The sequence below is a fragment of the Pocillopora verrucosa genome, chromosome 12 (genome assembly GCF_036669915.1).
Source record: "Pocillopora verrucosa isolate sample1 chromosome 12, ASM3666991v2, whole genome shotgun sequence".
NCBI classification, from domain to species: domain Eukaryota; kingdom Metazoa; phylum Cnidaria; class Anthozoa; order Scleractinia; family Pocilloporidae; genus Pocillopora; species Pocillopora verrucosa.
Genome location: NC_089323.1, coordinates 3,751,513 through 3,770,671, shown reverse-complemented (window position 1 = coordinate 3,770,671; position 19,159 = coordinate 3,751,513). Strand labels below are relative to the sequence as shown.

Sequence of the window (19,159 nt, the reverse complement as noted above, 5' to 3'; positions counted from 1 at the left end):
TATTTGGAGGGGGGTCTAAGGGAAATAAGAGAGGATAGATAAGAAGGGGCTAAAAAATTAAGAATCTTAAAAGTAATTAACAATATTTTAAACTCAATTCTATATCTAATTGGTAACCAGTGTAACTTAGAAATTAAGGGCGTAATATGACAAAATCTCTGTTCTTTAAGAATCAATCTGGCACAAGCATTCTGTACTCGTTGCAGCTTATTCAACAAGCAGTCCGGTAGTCCATATAATAGGCCATTGCAATAGTCCAGGCGGCTCGTTATAAATGCATGGACAAGAGTTTCCGTTGACTGCTGTGAAAGGTACTTTCTGATCCGACGAATATTATAAATGTAGTAAAATGAAGAGGCACAAATTTTCGTGATGTGTGTTGCCATGGAGAGCCTTGAATCAAACCAGGAACCAAGATTTCTCGCAATTGGCACGGGATGTATGTCTGAGTCGCCCACACGTATACTGATATTGTCGAGCTTTCCCAGCTGTTGTGATGTGCCAATGATAAGGAATTCAGTCTTGTCGTCATTTAATTTAAGATCATTATTCAACATCCAAAGACGAATGTCTCTGATGCAGTCCTCCATACTCCTCACTACAGCAAGTTGCTCAGCTCTGTCGTTGGGACTGAATGAGATGTAAACTTGAGAGTCGTCAGCGTAACAATGAATCGTGGGCAAATGATATTCAATGATCTCAAAAAGCTTGCTCGTATACAACGAAAACAATAACGGACCCAGACAGGAACCTTGAGGCACACCGCATTCTAATTTAAAAGGTTCCGACAGCGAATCGTTAATCATTATCCGTTGAGTTCTACCAGACAAATAGGACGTAAACCAGGAGAGGGCTTTCCCATGTATACCAAATGATGACTCAAGTCGACGTAGCATGGTGTCGTGATCAACTGTGTCGAAGGCAGCACTTAAATCGAGCAGAATAAGCAGAGTAACACGTTGACTGTTCATGTTAAGGAGAATATCATTCATAACCTTAAGGAGTGCAGTTTCTGTGCTGTGGTTCTGTCGCTAGGCGGATTGAAACACTGGGAACAGATTGTTGCCATTCAGATAATGCTGTAGCTGCTTGGCAACAACAGTCTCAACCAGCTTTGAGATAAATGCCAAATTACTCACGGGTCTGTAGTTCTTAAAAACAAGAGGTAATCCATCCTTCTTCAACAGCGGCCGTACTAGAGCACTTTTCCAGGTGCATGGAAAATAACCAGAATCAAGCGAAAGATTTATTATTTTCGTGATCGGAGGTAGTAGCACATCGGCGAAGTCAGTAAGAAGTTTGGTTGGAATAGGATCAAGAAGACAAGATTTCTTTGATGAAGCTTTGATTAAATCAAAAACCTCTGATTCGGACAGGAGAGTAAATTCTGAAAAACAGGAAGCAGTCACAGTACTGGCAGCGTCGATGGTGACAGGAAGGCGGCTCTGGTTTGCAATAACAGACTTGATATCAGCAATTTTTTGAGCAAAGAATTTTCCAAAATCATTAGCCAACTGATAATCATTAGTCGACAGTGGGAGGCCAGGACCATTTGATAAATTCAGCAGGGACTTACTTGCTCTAAATAACCTTCTCTGGTCCGTGCTGTTCTCAGTTATGAAGTTTGTATAGTATGCACAACGAGCCTCATTACTCAAAAACGTCACTCGATTTCTCATTGCGCGATAGGATAGTAAATCGATGTGTGCTTTAGAAGCCCTCCATTTCCTTTCAGCTTTCCTCCGTTGACGTTTAGCCAATATAATTTCATCATTCATCCATGGAACACGAGATCTAATAGTAACATTCTTTTGCTTAACAGGAGCGTGCCGATCCAGCAGGGAACGCAATGTATTGTTGAATAAGGCGGCCAGCTCGTCAGGATCTTCAGTATCCGTTTGAAGAAGCTCGCTGTTACAGATTTCGTCCGCAAAAGCAGACTTATCAATTGATCGCAACTTCCTAAATGAGACACGCCCAACTTTGAGAGGTGGTCGAGGTGTTTTCAATTTGAAAAGTAACGCTAGATGATCCGAAAATAGAATGTCAGGCGCTGGTCGACCGCTAATAAGGTTGTCTGACTTTCGAGTAATTACCAGATCTAGTGTATGACCAAGTTCATGCGTTGGTTCTGTCACATGTTGAGTTAAAGACATTGACTCCAATAAATCCAAAAAGCGACAAGCAGCTGAATCATTGTGATCATCAACATGGATGTTAAAATCGCCAGTTAAACACAGGACATCGTTAGATAGGATAACAGATTCAAGGTACTCAGAAAATTCGTCAATAAAACTGTTCACAGTCACAGGATGATTAACAGAGTACGGCGGTCGATAGATGATTGCCAATCGAAAGCGTAGGGAGCCAGTGCAGACAAGGTATTCAGAAGATTCAAAGGAAATCCTTGAAACAGTTTCGAGCTTGGAAACATTGATGTTATCTCTGAACAAGAGGGCCGTACCTCCACCTCTACGATCACCCCTAGGGCAGTCCGAAATCAAATGCGCTGTGGATACTTGCAACTGATTCGCTTTAATTGGTAGTTTCTCATTTGGCTGAAGATAAGACTTTTGCAATGTTTTATTGAACGCGATTTTTCAGCGGGAATGTCTTTTTGCGGATCGACAAATATCCTTAAATATCAATTTAGGTTTACCTTTTCTGGCCAATTCCTATTTTTTTATCCACCGAAAGGTTTATCAAAAAATAACAAACGAACAGATGTCTTCATCGCTAAAATTTTTATCAGCTCTTATTTAAAGTGCGTTCTTGAATGAAATTTATCAACCAGAGGGACACCTTTCATGGGGCTGATTAAGGCAAGGCATACCCTCCAAAATTTCAAGAAAGCTGTATATGTATAAATATCGCGGTAATTGTCTTGACAGACAGATCATTCAATCAATCTAAAACGGGTTGGATGCAGTAAAGAAGCTTTTAGTGATTATGACACAAAGAAATATAAAATTTAACTGTTTCTTGGCCAGGTGGTTGTTGTGGAGAAGATTACCCCGTGTTGCCAGCAGTTCCAAAATACCGTAGCGAAAGAAGGATGACCGTTTTAAGAGCTGCACAATGATTGCGACGACAAACTCAACAGAGGGTGGAACACAGACGGAAACATATATGAAGTATTGCGATGCTCCTCCTCCTTGTTATTTGGGTTACAACAACAATCGGTTTATTTCTCAGCAGTCAACATTTTCCTCTCCATCACAGCATTTCTTGGGAATTTTCTAATACTTGTTGCCCTCAACAAGGAATCTTCCCTTCATCCACCATCCAAACTCTTGTATCGTTGTCTGGCAACAACTGATCTGTTGGTTGGTCTTGTTAGCCAGCCTCTCGCTTCTACCTATTGGATGTCCGTGGTTCACGAACACCGGAGTCTTTGTCGACACGCAATGGACGCAATCTACATATCAAGCTATGCATTATGTGGAGTGTCTTTGCTGACGTTGACGGCCATAAGCGCGGACCGACTTCTCGCTCTGGGGTTGGGAATAAGATACAGGCAAATAGTAACTTTAAAGCGCACATACATCATTTCAGTTACGTTTTGGATTTTTTTCCGTCGCTGCTGGATCATTTTTCATTTCACATACTCGAATAACCATTTGGTATACTACCATAGTTATACCGTCATGCTTAGTGATCTCAATCGCCTCGTACACAAAGATATTTTGCACTCTTAGACATTATCAGGCTCAAGTACAAGATCAAGTTCAACAACAGCCGAGCCAAACAACTGCTCTGAACATGGCAAGATACAGGAAGGCAGTAAGCAGTGCACTGTGGGTACAGTTAGCATTAGTTGTTTGTTATGTACCAAAATTCATAATGCTGCTTGTGATCACTTACAGAAAAACTTATTCTTCACATGTAGTCTTTATTGATGGAATTACAACTATTTTAACGTATTTTAATTCCACTTTGAACCCGTTTCTTTACTGCTGGAAAGTCAGAGAAGTGAGGCAAGCAGTAAAGCAGACAATCCTACGAGCACTCTGCTTTCCATGGACTTAGATATATTTTCTCGGAGTCGTCAGACTTGTATTGATCAGGCGTAATTTGAAGGGAAAGAAAAAAGAAGATAGAATCAGACAAACACAACTTTTCAGCATCTTTGGTGTTAAAGATGCTTTGGTATTTGCCTATTTAAGCTAACAAATGTCAAATCAAAACATAGTACCATTATATACAATTCTAACCCCGTCGACAAAAAGACAAATTGAAATTCACCCCTTCTTTTATATTTTGTAGCCCAATATGTTCTAATAATGGTGATGTAGTTTTTTTTGGAAATATATTTTAGTTTTCGAGAAATGACTTTTTTTCGTTCGACCGCTCAAATATGCAAATTTTCACCGTAAATATCACCCGAGTTGCGTGACCTCGTGTAACGATTCCACTTGACATCCGGCATTTCTGTTAACACATGCCTTTGTTTTATCATCTAAACTTAATCCCCTGTTATTATTGAAGTTGGCAAAGAAATATTTAATTTTTTTGGTGAATATTTTTGTTCGACATACTTTTCCTATTTCGAAAAGTAGCGTCAAAACAAAGACAGTTTTAACAATGACCGATATGACAGAATCTACTGAGCTTCAAATTTTTAAAAGACAAAAGGATGGTTATAAAGTTACTGTAAAAATTTCCTTGTGTATTTATGTTGTTCTATCTTGAGACGAAGTCAAAGTCCGGCAAAATTTACTTGATAGTGACTATGGAATATACATGGTGCGCCTACTTGTCGCCACCGTTAACTGGTATAAATCATGACAATTTGTTAAAAAATCTAACATAACACTCTTACCTTGTTTATTTGTGATTTTATTAGCCGTTTCAATTACTATATTACGCCTGGGTATTACGTTTTGACAGGAGCCCAGGTTTTGCGTTGTGTTTTCCCCTCCGCCATTTATATCATGAGCTGGTCACGCAATAATTGATACCGACACAAGTGAATATTTACCATGTATAAAGATTTTGTTTTTCTTATGTTGAATTGAGAATATTCGAATATGTGCTTTTTTCGGTCACTAATCGTTGTTTTAGCGGTAGCGATGCAGTTAAAAATAAAACATCTGAAATGAGCATTACTAGGACGATTTTAATGATCTAGCTCAAGCACATCTATAAAGGAGTTTTTATTTCTGGGATTTTTCAGTTTTTTGTTTTTGAATTGGTACTTTTTAGGATTAGACTTCCTTATTCGCTTCGTTTGATCTTAGCCAGGCAAACCTTTTATTATTGTTTTTATAATGAAAATGATTGTTTTGACAGTTATTGCAGATTCAAATGATCACACGGTTCGCTTTAGAGAACCTCTCGGTAAATTAAACTATATTAGACTTTTGTCTTGTCCTCTCTACAATTCATGGTATAATTTGAAGAGAAGAGGAGAAATATCTATCTCCGATAGACAAAACAATGCAAGTATTGAAATAATTCCTCCAGGAAAATACAATCTTGAGGGCCTTGCGAAAGCCTTTGGGAAAATATTACTCCTCGGGATTGATCAGCGTTTGCAAGGGAAAAAATCTCCTCAGCCGATTTACTTCATTCAACAGTTACCTTGCCCATGTGTGATCTTTTGGACAAGGATGAAAACCTATTCAATGGGGAACCCTCGAGAGTTCTTGGTTGCTTTGATACTGCTAAGAGCCAGTTTGAAAGGGTAAATTATTCTCTACCGAATCCCGTGTTGCGAAAAATAACATCAAGGAATGATATCACTTCCATACGAATTTTCGTCCCTGATGACGCTTGAATTAGAGATTATTTAATGATTTAAAAAATGGCTGATCAAAATGTCTTGCGAAGCTCTGTGAGCCAGGGACCCTAAAGCCTTCTGCCAAGCGCACCGCCGATATATCCAATTATAACATAATGAGAATGACGTTACTCATTACCGACGTGTCCTTGCCAAATTAAAGAAAATTAGATCCGCTTGTCACACAACATACACTGTGACAGGAGTAACACCGGTTGCATTGTTAACAAGCGGTATGGCGGTTTCTCTGAGTGGAATTAGGATTTATTGTGGGAGCACCAATGGCTGTTTTAGCCGGCTTTTTAGGATTTATGTCAACAGCATTTAGTGTTGGGAGCAAGACTCTCAGTAAGAAAATTACAAAACATGAAAAAAAACTATTTCAATAGCAGAGACAAAACACCTGTCAGTTAGCGGGTTGTTTTCAAAGGCAATTGAAAGTAATTCTATCTCTGATATAGAGTTCAACTCAATTTTGCACGAGATTGAGCAGTGTAAATCGCTGAAAAGACCGTTGATAAATAAAGCAAAAAGCATCTTACAAACATATAGTTTATATGCTTAGAAAAAAGGTTTATGATCGTGTAGATGCTGACATAAAACAAGATACACCAGAGGACTGCATCAATTCTGTAAATATTCTCTCAAAAGCCATTGGGAATGTTCAAAGAGACATTTTATATTGTTCAGCCCTTCAAGGAGAAATTTGGCAGTTTTTAAAGAAATAACTACGCCAGAGGTGTACAATTGATTTTATGCGATTGTATCGTCATGTCGCGGACACATGCTATTTTTTTGTTAAAATTTTATGGGCTGGTCGAAGAATTTCCTCGACTTATGAATTGCGAATGAACACAAATTTTCATTTTACAAAAACCTGAAAACTGTCAGGTCTATTTGTTAGAACAAAGTCGTTTATTGGAAAAATAGACCTTGAACATTGATGAAGAATGTTTATTCTTATTATTCTTTTTAAATATAAAAGTCTCAAGGGTGAGACAAAGAAGGGAGGTGAATGTCGCGGACACATGCTTATTTTTTATTAAAATTTTATCAGTTGGTTGAAGAAGTTCCTCAACTTATGAATTGTGAATTAACACAACTATTTGGGTAAAAACTATTAGGTCTGTTTGCGAGAACAACGTCGTTTGTTGGAAAAACAGATCTTGAAAATTGATGAAGAATATTTATTTATCATTATTTTTTAAATGTAAAAGTCTCGCGCTTGAGATAGTAAGGGTAGGTGAATTTAACTTGCTAAACCGCACACACGTGAGATAAAGAAGGCAGGTGAATTTAGCTTATGCTAAAGCGTAGGTAGTTTTATTCTAACTTATAAAAAAATTATATTGTTGTTTCACACATTCGTTTAAATGCTTCCTATGTCAAAATGTATAAGACTAATTTTTGATCGAAATAAAATGGTTAAACCAAGAGAATGAATTTGAAATAACTTTACATGTATCAAAGAAGCTTCTCATGAAAAAAAAAGGTACCTGTAACACCTCGATGGCGTGACAGAAGAATCGTTAGGGAGAGTAATTTTCATACTCTCTTCAGAACTCGCGTGTGAAAAATTAAAGTTGCCTTGAAATCAAGGTTGTTTTTTGTACTGGACACGAAATGTGTCAGAGCCCGCTTTTTATAACTACTGCACACCCTCCAAATTTCAAGAAAGGTTTATATGTATTGTTATGTTATTTTCTCGACTGACAGTTCGTTCAACTTAATAAAAACAAGTAGAATACATTAAGAAAGCTTTTAGTGTTAATGATATAAAGAATTAAAATATTTCAATGTTTCTTAACCAGGTAGTTGTTGTGAAGAAGAATTATCCCGTGTTGTCAACAGTTCCAAAAACCATAGCGAAAGGAGGAAAACCGTTTTAAGAGCTGCACCATGATTGCGACGACAACGACAGAGGGTGGAGCACGGACGGAAACGTATAAAGTATTGCTATGTTCCTCCTCCTCGGTAGTTGGGTTACAACAACAATCGATCTATTTCTCAGCAGTTAACATTTTCCTCTCCATCACAGCTTTTCTTGGGAATTTTCTAATCCTTGTTGCCCTTAACAAGGAAACTTCCCTTCATCCACCATCCAAACTCTTGTATCGTTGTCTGGCAACAACTGATCTGTTGGTTGGTCTCGTTAGCCAGCCTCTCGCTGCTACTTATAGGATCTCCTTGGTTCACGAACACTGGAGTCTTTGTCGATACGCAAGGGTTGCAATCTACATATCAAACTATGCATTAAGTTTAGTGTCTTTGTCGACGTTGATGACCATAAGCGTGAACAGACTTCTAGCTCTGTTGTCAGGAATAAGATAAAGGTACAGACAAGGTACGGTGCGAAATTCCAAGAGAAAATTCGCTCTACTTATTAATTACAGCGAAGTGTAGTCCATGTATTGTTGTAATGCATTGCAGAAAAATTAGAAATCAGTCTCATCCACTAAAGTAACTATTCTATCACTCCTTCCTGTTGAAACTTCAACGAATGTTTGATTGTTGGTGTGATCCGAACAGCCAGGAGCTGGAGTCTCAGTACAAACGACCCCGCAAACACTCCAGGCAAGTGGAGATTGAACTGGGCGCCATTTCTTATGATTAACCTTTTCATATCACAACACACGAAATTCCTAATTTATAGGCGAGACTCCGCGCGAGGAAGCGTGACATGAACTGTACGCAACCACACGCAATGCATGGTATACCAATGCTTCGTATAGAATTCTCTCTTTCATTCATTGATCTCGTAACACTCTGGCAGTTATTATGCCAAAAATAACAAGTTATAATAGAACTCAAATCGAGCTCCTGTAAAACCAGGGCTTCCATCCAGCTGGAATATTTAAAACCTTAAAAAGCGAAGGGTTATTAGTTAGCCTTTCAGGCATTGCTCTTTTAATCAAAAAGCTGTGTCTTATTAGCTCCGTAGCAAATTTACCTTGCTCGGGGAGACCGAAAAAGCTGTCTATGAAACTTTCAAAGACCAAGAGATGCGTAGGAATGACGGGAAGACGAGCGCGAAGATTCGGAAGAAGCTGGCAAAACGCGGAATTCTCGTTAGTCGTCCACAGCGCGAAGATCGCGAGAACAGTAAGGCTGGACTCTCTTGCTTGCAAAGTAAGTTTTCGAATCTTCTCTCGCACCATCCAAACTTCCCGCGTTAAGGGCGGAATTCAAATTTGTTCCTGTGCGAATGTATTCTGCGAAAACTAAAGAAACATTCAGATATCATATTGGCAAAACGTGTACTGTTCGTATAAGTCAAAAGCGATGCCGAAAATTTACTATTACAGCAGCATCTGATGACATTGATCAGAACAGGCTTATGTTTTGTCGAATTGTCATTCGAACTTTCGCACGAGAACAAAAATCAAACAAACAAAAATTAACATTTCGCTTGCGTTACTTTTGCACAATACTGTAGTAACGGTTACCACACATCAGGATAATTAAGCATTATCAACTGAGGTGATAAGGTAAATTGGCCATCTTAAAGGATTTTTAAAGCTGACGTTTCCAGCCGTAGCCCCTCGTCAGGGGGAAGGGCTAAAGCTCAAAACGTCAGCTTTAAAACTCGTTATGGGTGACCAATTTACGTCATCAACTCAGTTGAAAATATTAAATTACCCTGTTATACTCTCCCACCAACGCAGCACCACAGTTTCTTTAGAAACTTTCCCCCGTTACCATATACCGATCGATTTCAGCTCTTCTGCGAGATCGAGTGACTGTAATTTAAAGACAAAGGCAACGTATGGGAAGAGTTTATGAACACAATCAGCTGTCCTATATACGTATACATGGCACCCTGTTGAAAAATGACCAAATTCTAATTTCAAAAACACTTCATTTTATCTTATTGTATTTTACTAGGAAGGGCATAAAATAGCGCGCTCTTGAAGACTGGACTTTTCCTCTGTTAAAACGCTTATAAAGCAACCACCACAATAAATTTCTCTGTTAGAAGCGAGTATATTTCACATTTAAAAGAAAAGGGACCAATAGAGAATGAGACTAAAGAAATTAAGAAGGATGGAAAAATGAAAAAAACAAAAAATCTAAATGGCTTTTTAATAATGAGCAAACTAGTTTGGTTAAGTAATATTTCACACCTAGCGCTGTTCCTTTTATCAAACAAATCGGATTGGAAAAGAAGTGGGTGTTTTTCAATAACCAAACATTGTTTTTACGTTGCATTGTTAAAATCATTTAGATTATTGTCAAATGTATAATTTTTTCGGGATTATGACGGTTTTCAATTAATTTAGGGACTGTTTTTCTTGTGGCATGAACATTTTGCTTGAGTTTTATTTAAGCAGATAAAGCCAATTTGTGCTTTGCACGAAAGTCCGTCTCCACATGACTGATATTTCTTCTGGGAAATAAATAATTCGATTTCTGCATTCATTAGTACCAGTATGGAATCTTTTTCGATTTGGAACTGATGCGAGCTTTATAACTAGCTTTGTATCATGTGGATTTTCTATGTTGACAATGGTGGCCATAAGCGTGGATAAACTTCTCGCCTTGTCGTTGAGGCTGAGATACAGACAAATTGTAACATTAAAGCAGATGTATATCATCACAGCTATTTTTTGGATAACATCCATTCTTGCTTCATAATTTTTCTATTCTGTCATTCTCAGTTATCTCTTTCATTTCGTACACAAAGATTTTGCGCACTCTCAGTCGTAATCAGGTTCAAGTACAAGATCATATTCAACAACAGTCGAGCCAAACAACTGCACTGAACATGGCAAGATACAGGGAGGCAGTGTGCAGTGCACTGTGGGTGCAGTTAGCATTAGTTGTTTGTTATGCACCAAGTTTAACATTGTCGACACTTGTGATCATCTGGAGGACTTATTCATTACATTTACTCGTCACTTCTGGAATAACGACTCTTTCAGTGTGTTTTAAAGTCCACCCGGATGCCTTCGAATACGTGAATTTTCATCCGTGTCAGGCCAAAGGGAAAGGATTCGTGAGAGGAGAGACACAGTGCCTCTTATGAGAAGATTCATCATGCTCCATGTTTAATAAAAACATACAGTGTTTCAAATACGCTCATAAAAACAGAGAATACCAAAGTGGAAGTTTTAAGAAATGTATCTCTAAATTTGATTTCACCAGGAGAGACAGGTCACTCGAAAGCCTGTTTGGGTTAGGATTGCGACCGATTGAAAACGTCTAAAGGTCACCCAGGTGCCGAGGGGTGCTATCTGTTTGACTTTCCTCCGATATGCTGTATGGCAGGGTCTTTGCGAACTCGCTGCTGTTTTCTTGCCAGATCCTAAGGCTGTGTTCTTCCAATTGCATGTTTTTAAGTTGATCTAATGAGCTATACAATAACAACGGGTTATTGTGGACTAAAAAAGGCTGAAACAGTGTTTCAGCCTTGAAAGAGAAATGGTTAACAGCGAATGAGAGATATTGTAGAAGTTAGGAAAGTTAAGAAAGATGAAAATTAAATGGACGATGTGTTTACTTTATATTTTTCACCTGCTGCAGTTCCTAAGCGTCCTTGTCAGACGCGAAAGGAAGAAAGAGTAAATTTATAGATGTTTTTCGATAACAAGACATCAATGAGACATTGATTGAAATTTTTAGGAATCTAAGTCCAGCTAATAATTTTGAATAATTTTATATGTTCGGAGATTTTAGCGGTTGTGACTTTTATCTGAGAGGTATTTTCATTTAATATGCAAAGATTGCGGTAGAATTTTTTGTTATGCTATTGGAGATCATTAATGTTTTGCGGAAATAAATGTCTTTCCGATTCCAGATGCGTGAAATTCTATAAAAAATTATAAGCACTCAGAGAATCTAGTTGAATCTATGGAAGATTTTGGAGAATCATATGGTTTTCAATACAAAACTGAGAGGGGGTCAGTCGTCGTCAACAGAGTAGAACGGGGAAACTAAAGAATGAGGGTTCTATTGTTTATGTAGTCTTAAAAACGTGGAAAATCGACCGTCGCAGTTTCTTTAAGAATAGATGGCTTTCTTTTGATAATAGATCGTTTGTCCGAAAGAAACGTTGAACGGCAAGAAAAAATAAGATAGAATTGACACATATTAAACATATTAAAAGGAAATTTCGAAACGAGTGGTCGGTACACACCACGTTATATTGCAGGAGAAAAAGAAATACGGAATTTAATTGTAGGATATTTTCTCGTGTTATTATATGTTTGCAAAAGAAGCGAGACGTTTAGTTAAATGATTGTCGTTTAAATTGGTAATTAAAATTTCTTTTCAAATAATTGTGACTGCTATGAAAGGTCCCTATTTGCCGATCACTAAAAAGCCCAAAATAATTTTTTGAGTGAATCAACAACAGAAAGATGGAAATTCTGAAAAAAAAAAAAAGTAATAATTTTTTGAGTATTCCAATATTTTGACATTTTAATAGGCATGTCCGCTATCTAGTAATTTACTTCAATATATTGATCAAACTTTCGATGCATTTTGGCGATTCGTTACCATATATCGATCAATTTTGTCTTTTCAGCGTTTGCTAAAGAAACTTTAAATTTAAACAAACGAAAGCAATGTAAGAAAAGAATTCAACATCCCAACCAGCTGCCGTTCGCATGAGACTGAGAGAAATTAAAGAGGTTGGAATAATGAATAAATATTGAAATGGCTTTCTAAGTGTGCGATAGTTTAGTTAAATAACGTTTTGCACCTGTCATGGTTCCTTTTATAAATTCTGATCAGATGCGACAAGAAGAGAAAATAACTGCGGGATATTTTCAAATAACGAAACGAAACGTCAAACATTTTTTTTTTTCAAATTTCTTGATATCTACGGCCAAACATTAATTTTAAGCTGTCGGTTAATTGTCTTCGGAATAATAACTGTTTTGAGTTTATTTTAAGAATGTTTTTTTCGCGTGGCATGAACATTTTGCGGGAGTTTTATTTTTGCGGATGGAGACAATTCGTGCTTCGAGGGAAAAAATCATCTCAGTCTCTATATGACTGACAGTTTCATCAGCCTGAGGGTGGATATTCAACTAAAAGGACAGAAAGGAAGGAAGGAAGGAAGGAAATAGATAATTTGCATTTTTTATCATTTCCTTTTTTTCTTTTTGTTTTTGTTTTTCAATATTCCAACTTCTGTATAGTTTTACAAAGAGAAGGTAAAAAGCTGGTAGGCCATTAGTCGATAGATGTTCCGATTAAGTCGGAAAACACAGAATGTGCTCTGGATACTTGCAATTGATTCACTTCTGTAGATTATCATTTGGCTGAAGATAACAGACTTTCGCAATGTTTTATTGAACCCGATTTTTCAGAGGGATTGTAATTTTGCAGATCGGCAAATATCCTCAAAATCAATGTAGGTATACCGTTCCGGACCAATTTCAATGTGTTTATCTACAGAAAGGTTTTTTCTTTTAATATTAAACTAACAGTTGTCTTTAACCTTAAAATTTTTATCAGCTCTTATTTAAAATGCGTTCTTGAGGGAAATATATCGACCAGACTGACACCAAACGGGTTTGGGGGCTTAATTGATGTCAGGCACACCCTCTAAATTTCAAGAAAGGTGTATATGTATTGTTATCTAATTGTCTGGACTGACCGTTCGTTCAACCAATTTAAAACAAGTAGGATGTATTGAGGAAGTTTTTAGCGTGGATGATATAAAGAAAAATAAGATTTAACTGTTTCATGGCCAGGTGGTTGCTGTGAAGAAGTATTATGCCGTTTTCTCAGTAATTCCAAAAACCGTACCGAAGGGAGGAAAACCGTTCTAAGTGCTGCACTATGATTTCGACGACAAACTCAACAGAGGGTGGAACACAGACTGAAGCATATCAAGTATTGCTATGCTCTCCCTCCTTGATAGCTGGGTTACAACAAAAACAATCGATTGCTTTCTCAGCAGTTAACATTTTCCTCTCCATTACAGCATTTGGGAATTCCTTCATCCTTGTTGCCCTTAGCAAGGAAACTTCCCTTCATCCACCATCCAAACTCTTGCATCGTTGTTTGGCAACAACTGATCTGTTAGTTGGTCTTATAAGCCAGCCTCTCGCTGCAACTTATTGGATGTCCTTGGTTTACGAAGAATGGAGTCTTTGTCGATACGCAAAGGACGCAGCCTTCATATCAAGCTATGCGTTATGTGGGGTGTCTTTGTGAACGTTGACGGCCATAAGCGTGGATAGACTTCTCGCTCTGTTGTTGGGAATAAGATACAGACAAATAGTAACTTTAAAGCGCACATGTATCATTACAGCTACTTTTTGGATTTTATCCGTCGCCGCTGGATCATTTTACATTTCACATAATCGAATAGTTATTTGGTGTACTATTATTTTTATACCGTCATGCTCAGTGATCTCAATCGCCTCGTACACAAAGATTTCTCGCACTCTTAGACATCATCAGGCTCGAGTACAAGATCATGTTCAACAACAGCCGAGCCAAAAAACTGCTCTGAACATGGCAAGATACAGGAAGGCAGCAAACAGTACACTGTGGGTGCAGTTAGCATTAGCTGTTTGTTATGTACCAAAATTTATAACGCTGCTTATGATCAATTATAGAAAAACTTATTCTTTACATGTAGTCGTCATGGATGGAATTACATGTATTATATTATATTCCAACTCCACTTTGAACCCGTGCCTTTACTGCTGGAGAGTCAGAGAAGTGAGAAAAGCAGTAAAGCAGACAATCCGACAAACATTTTGCTTTGCACGGAGTTAGATATAATTTCATGAAATTGTCAAACTTGCATTAATCAGGCGTAATTTGAGGGGACAGAGAAAAAAAGATAGAATGAAACAAACATAATTTTTCAGCATCTGCTGTGTTCTAGATGCCTTAATGTTTGCCTATTTATGCTGATAAATATCAAATAAAAACACCGTACCATTGTTTAGAAATCTAACACCGTCGGCTAAAAGATAAATTGAAACAGGCAGAACTAACATCACCCAGATGCCGAGAGGTGCTATCTGTTTGACTTTCCTCCGACATACTATATGGCAGGGCCTATGTGAACTCGCTGCTTTTTTTCATGTCAAATACTAATGCTATCTCCTGATTATTTCGTGTTTTAAAATTGATGTAGTGAACCATATAATAACTACGCGCTATTGTGGACTGAACTGCTCCTGATTATAAGCGCACGATTTATAAGAATTGAACGAAATTAATTCTTTTAGATGAGAATATGTCTCAGCCTTGAGAGAGAAAGGGTACATAGCGAATGCGAGATATTGTAGAAGTTAGGAAAGTTTACAGAGATGGAAATTTAAATCGACGGTTTGTTTGTTTAGTTACTTTACATTTATTACCTGTTGCAATTCCTTCAGGTTCTTGTCAGAAGCGAAAGGAAGAGAAACTAGCTTGCAGATGTTTTTTAATAACGAGATATCAATGAGATATTGTCTAAAATTACTAGGAATCTAAGTCCACCGAATAATTTTGAATAAATTGATGTGTTCGGAGATTTTAACGGTTGTGACTTTTATCTCAGAGGCATTTCCGTATAATATGCAAAGATTACGGTGGGAGTTTTTTCTTGTGCAATTGGGGATCATTAATGCTTTGCGGAAAAATATGTCTTTCCGATTCCAGATGCGTAAAATTCTAAAATTTATTCTAAGAACTAGGAGAATCTGAGAAAGATTTTGGAGAATCATATGGTTTCCAACGCGGAACTAAGAGGGAGAAGGGGGGGGGGGGGGGGGGGGTCAGTTATGCACCTTTCATGGTTCCTTTGTAAATTCTGATCAAATGCGACAAGTAGGGGAAATAATTAAGGATGTTTTTAAATAACAAAACAAAACTTTATTTTTAAAAAATTCTAGACATCTACGTCCATAGATTAATTTTCAATTGTCAGTTAAATGCGATAACTATCGAGTACTTTAAATTCAAGAAGCAAAGAAAAGAGTTTAAGATCACAATTAGCTGCCGTTGGAATAAGACTGAGAGAAATTATGGAGGATGGAATATTGAATAAACATTGAAATGGCTGTTTAAGAGTGTGATGGTTTAATTAATTAGCAGCTTTCACCTGTTATGGTTCCTTTTATAAATTCTGATCAGATGCGACAAGAAGAGAAAATAACTGAGGGATGTTTTCAAATAACGAAACGAAACGTTAATTTAAAATTCAAATTTCTTGATATCAATAGCCCTAGATTAATTTTTCAGTTGTCAGTTAATTGTTTTCGGAATTATAACTGTTTTCAATTTAATTCAAGACTATTTTTCGTGTGGCATGAACATTTTGTGAGAGATTTATATTTGCGGATGGAGACAATTTGTGCTTTGTGGGAAAAATATTTAGTACGTCTCTACATGATGGACAATTTCGTCAGTGAAACATCAGGCTGAGGGCGAATGTACTACCAAAGGGTCAGAGAGGTAGGAAATGGATAATTTCATTTTTTAGTTTTTCCTTCTTCCGTCTTCGCCATAGTTTTACAAAGAGGAGGTAAACAACCGGTAGGCGATTGGTCGATAGATTTTTCAAGTGTGTCCGAGGACAAAGAATGTACTCTAGATACTTGCAATTCATTCACTTTCGTAGCTTATAATTTGGCAAAAGATAACAGACTTTCGCAATTTTTTATTGAATGCGATTTTTCAGCGGGAACGTCGTTTGCGGATCGACAAACATCCTGAAAACTAATTCAGGTATACCGTTCCGGGCCAATTCCTATTTTTGCATCTACAGAGAGGTTTATCAAAAAATAACAAACTAACAGATGTTTTCATCTTTTAGAGTTTTATTAGCTCTTATTTAAAATGCATTCTTGATTAAAATTTATCAGCCCGAGGGACACCTTTTAGGGGGTTGATTTATGCAAGGCATACCCTCTAAATTCCAAGAAAGGTTTACATGTATTGATATGTAATAGTCTCAGTTAACAGTTCCCTCAACCAATTTAAAACGAGTAGGATGCACTGAGGAAGATTTTAGAGTTGATGACATAAAGAAAATTAAAAACGAAGACAATGCAAGAGAATAATTTAAGATCACAACCAGCGACCGTTCGAATGAGACTGAGAGAAATTAGGGAAGATGGTTCTTTTTATAAATTCTGATCAGTTGCGACAGCAAGAGAAAATAATTGCCGGATATTTTCAAATAACGAAACGAAACGTCAAACATTTTCCTCAAATTTTTTGATATCAAAGGTCCTAGATTAATTTTAGTTGTCAGTTAAACGTGGTCGGAATGATGATTGTTTCTGAACTTATTTCAAGACTGTTTTTCATGTGGCGTAAACATTTCGTGGGAGTTTTTATTTTTGCGGATGGAGAAAGTCTATGCTTTGTACGAAAAAGATTAGGTCCGTCTCTACATGACTAATAGTTTCATCAGTGAAACATCAGCCGGAGGGGGGATGCTCTACTGGCAGGACAGAAAGGAATGAAGGAAGGAAATAATTTGAGTTTTATTATTCCCGTTTGCCACCTTCTCTATAGCTTAACAAAGAGGAAGTAAAAAGCCGGTGGGCGATTTGTCGATAGATGCTCCGAGTAAGTGCTAAAACAAAGAATGTGCTCTGGATACTTGCAATTGATTCCCTTTTGTAGTTTCTAATTTGGCTGAAAATAACAAACTTTCGCAATGTTTTATTCAACGCGATTTTTGAGCGGGGAACGTAATTTTGTGGATCGCCAAATATCCTCAAAATCAATTTAGATTTACCGTTCCGGGGCATTTTTTATATATTCATCTACGGAAAAGTTTGTATGTTTTGTTTTGTTTTATTATTATTATTATTCTTTTTTTGATGTGGAACTAACGGTTGTCCTTAACCTTAAAATTTTTACCAGCTCTCATTTAAAATGCGTTCTTGCATGAAATCTATCGACCAGATGGACACCATATGGGGTTGGGAGGTTGATTGATGCAAGGCACATCCTCAAAATTTCAAGAAAGGTCTATATGTATTGTTAACTAATTGTCTCGACTGCCAGTTCGTTCAACCAATTTAATATAAGTTGGATGCATTGAGGAGGTTTTTAGAGTGGATGATATCGAGAAAAATAAGATTTCACTGTTTCTTGGCTAGGTGGTTGCTGTGAAGAAGTATTATCCCTTGTTCTCAGCAGTTCCGAAGAACCGTGGCGAAAGGAGGAAAACCGTTCTAAGAGCTGCACCATGATTGCAACGACAAACTCAACAGAGGGTGGAACACAGACGGAAACATATGAAGTATTGCTATGCTCCTCCTCCTTGTTAGTTCGGTTACAACAACAATCGATTTATTTCTCAGTAGTTAACATTTTCCTCTCCATTACGGCATTTCTTGGGAATTTTCTAATTCTTGTTGCCCTCAACAAGGAATCTTCCCTCCATCCACCGTCCAAACTCTTGTATCGTTGTCTGGCAACAACTGATCTGTTGGTTGGTCTTTTTACCCAGCCTCTCGCTGCTACTTATTGGATATCGGTAGTTCACAAACACTGGAGTCTTTGTCGACATGCAATGGAGGCAATCTACATATCAAGCTATGCATTATGTGGAGTGTCTTTGTTTACGTTGACGGCCATAAGCGTGGACAGACTTCTCGCTCTGTTGTCGGGAATAAGATACAGACAAATAGTAACTTTAAAGCGCACATACATCATTGCAGCTACGTTTTGGATCTTATGCGTCGGCGCTGGATCAATTTCCATTTCACACTCTCGAATAATCCGTTGGTATAGTATTTTAGTTATAGCGTTATGCTCAGTGATCTCAATTGCCTCGTACACAAAGATATTTCGCACTCTTAGACATCATCAGGATCAAGTACAAGATCATGTTCAACAACAGCCGAGCCAAACAACTGCTCTGAACATGGAAAGATACAGGAAGGCAGTAAGCAGTGCACTGTGGGTGCAGTTAGCATTGGCTGTTTGTTATATACCAAAATTTATAATACTGGTTGTTATCAATCATAGCAAAACTTATTCTTCTCGTTTAGTCGTTATTGAAATAATTACATCCATTTTAGTATATTTTAACTCCACTTTGAACCCGTTCCTTTACTGCTGGAGAATCAGAGAAGTGAGACAAGCAGTAAAGCAGACAATCCAACAAGCAATTTGCTTTCCATCGACTTAGATATATTTTCTTGGAGTTGTCAGACCTGTATAGATCAGGCGTAATTTGAAGGGAAAGAAAAAAGAAGATAGAATCGTACAAACACGACTTTTCAGCATCTTTGGTGTTTGCCTATTTAAGCTAACAGATATCAAATCAAAACACAGTACCATTATATAGAATTCTAACCGCGTTGGCAAAAAGACAAATTGAAAGCCAGAATAAATATCAGTCAGACGTCAGAGGTGTGTACAATACAGTTCTTCCTCATCAGCTGGCTCACAACTTTC

General features: G+C 37.5%; 1 protein-coding gene and 1 pseudogene across 1 annotated transcript; both read left to right on the top strand.

Annotated features, from left to right (window-relative positions):
* The first annotated feature begins 2,340 nt into the window (after positions 1-2,340).
* Positions 2,341-4,029, top strand: LOC136277392 (melanocyte-stimulating hormone receptor-like; annotated as a pseudogene).
* Positions 4,030-17,942: 13,913 nt separating this feature from the next.
* LOC131772724 (melanocortin receptor 5-like) lies at positions 17,943-18,890 on the top strand. The gene has a single exon (XM_059088679.2). It carries the CDS (start codon positions 17,943-17,945, stop codon positions 18,888-18,890), a length of 948 nt encoding a protein of 315 aa, XP_058944662.2.
* The last annotated feature ends 269 nt before the right edge of the window (positions 18,891-19,159 follow it).

Coding starts and splice junctions, on each gene's coding strand:
- LOC131772724 (XM_059088679.2), top strand. CDS start 17,943: ATGATTGCAACGACAAACTCAACAGAGGGTGGAACACAGACGGAAACA.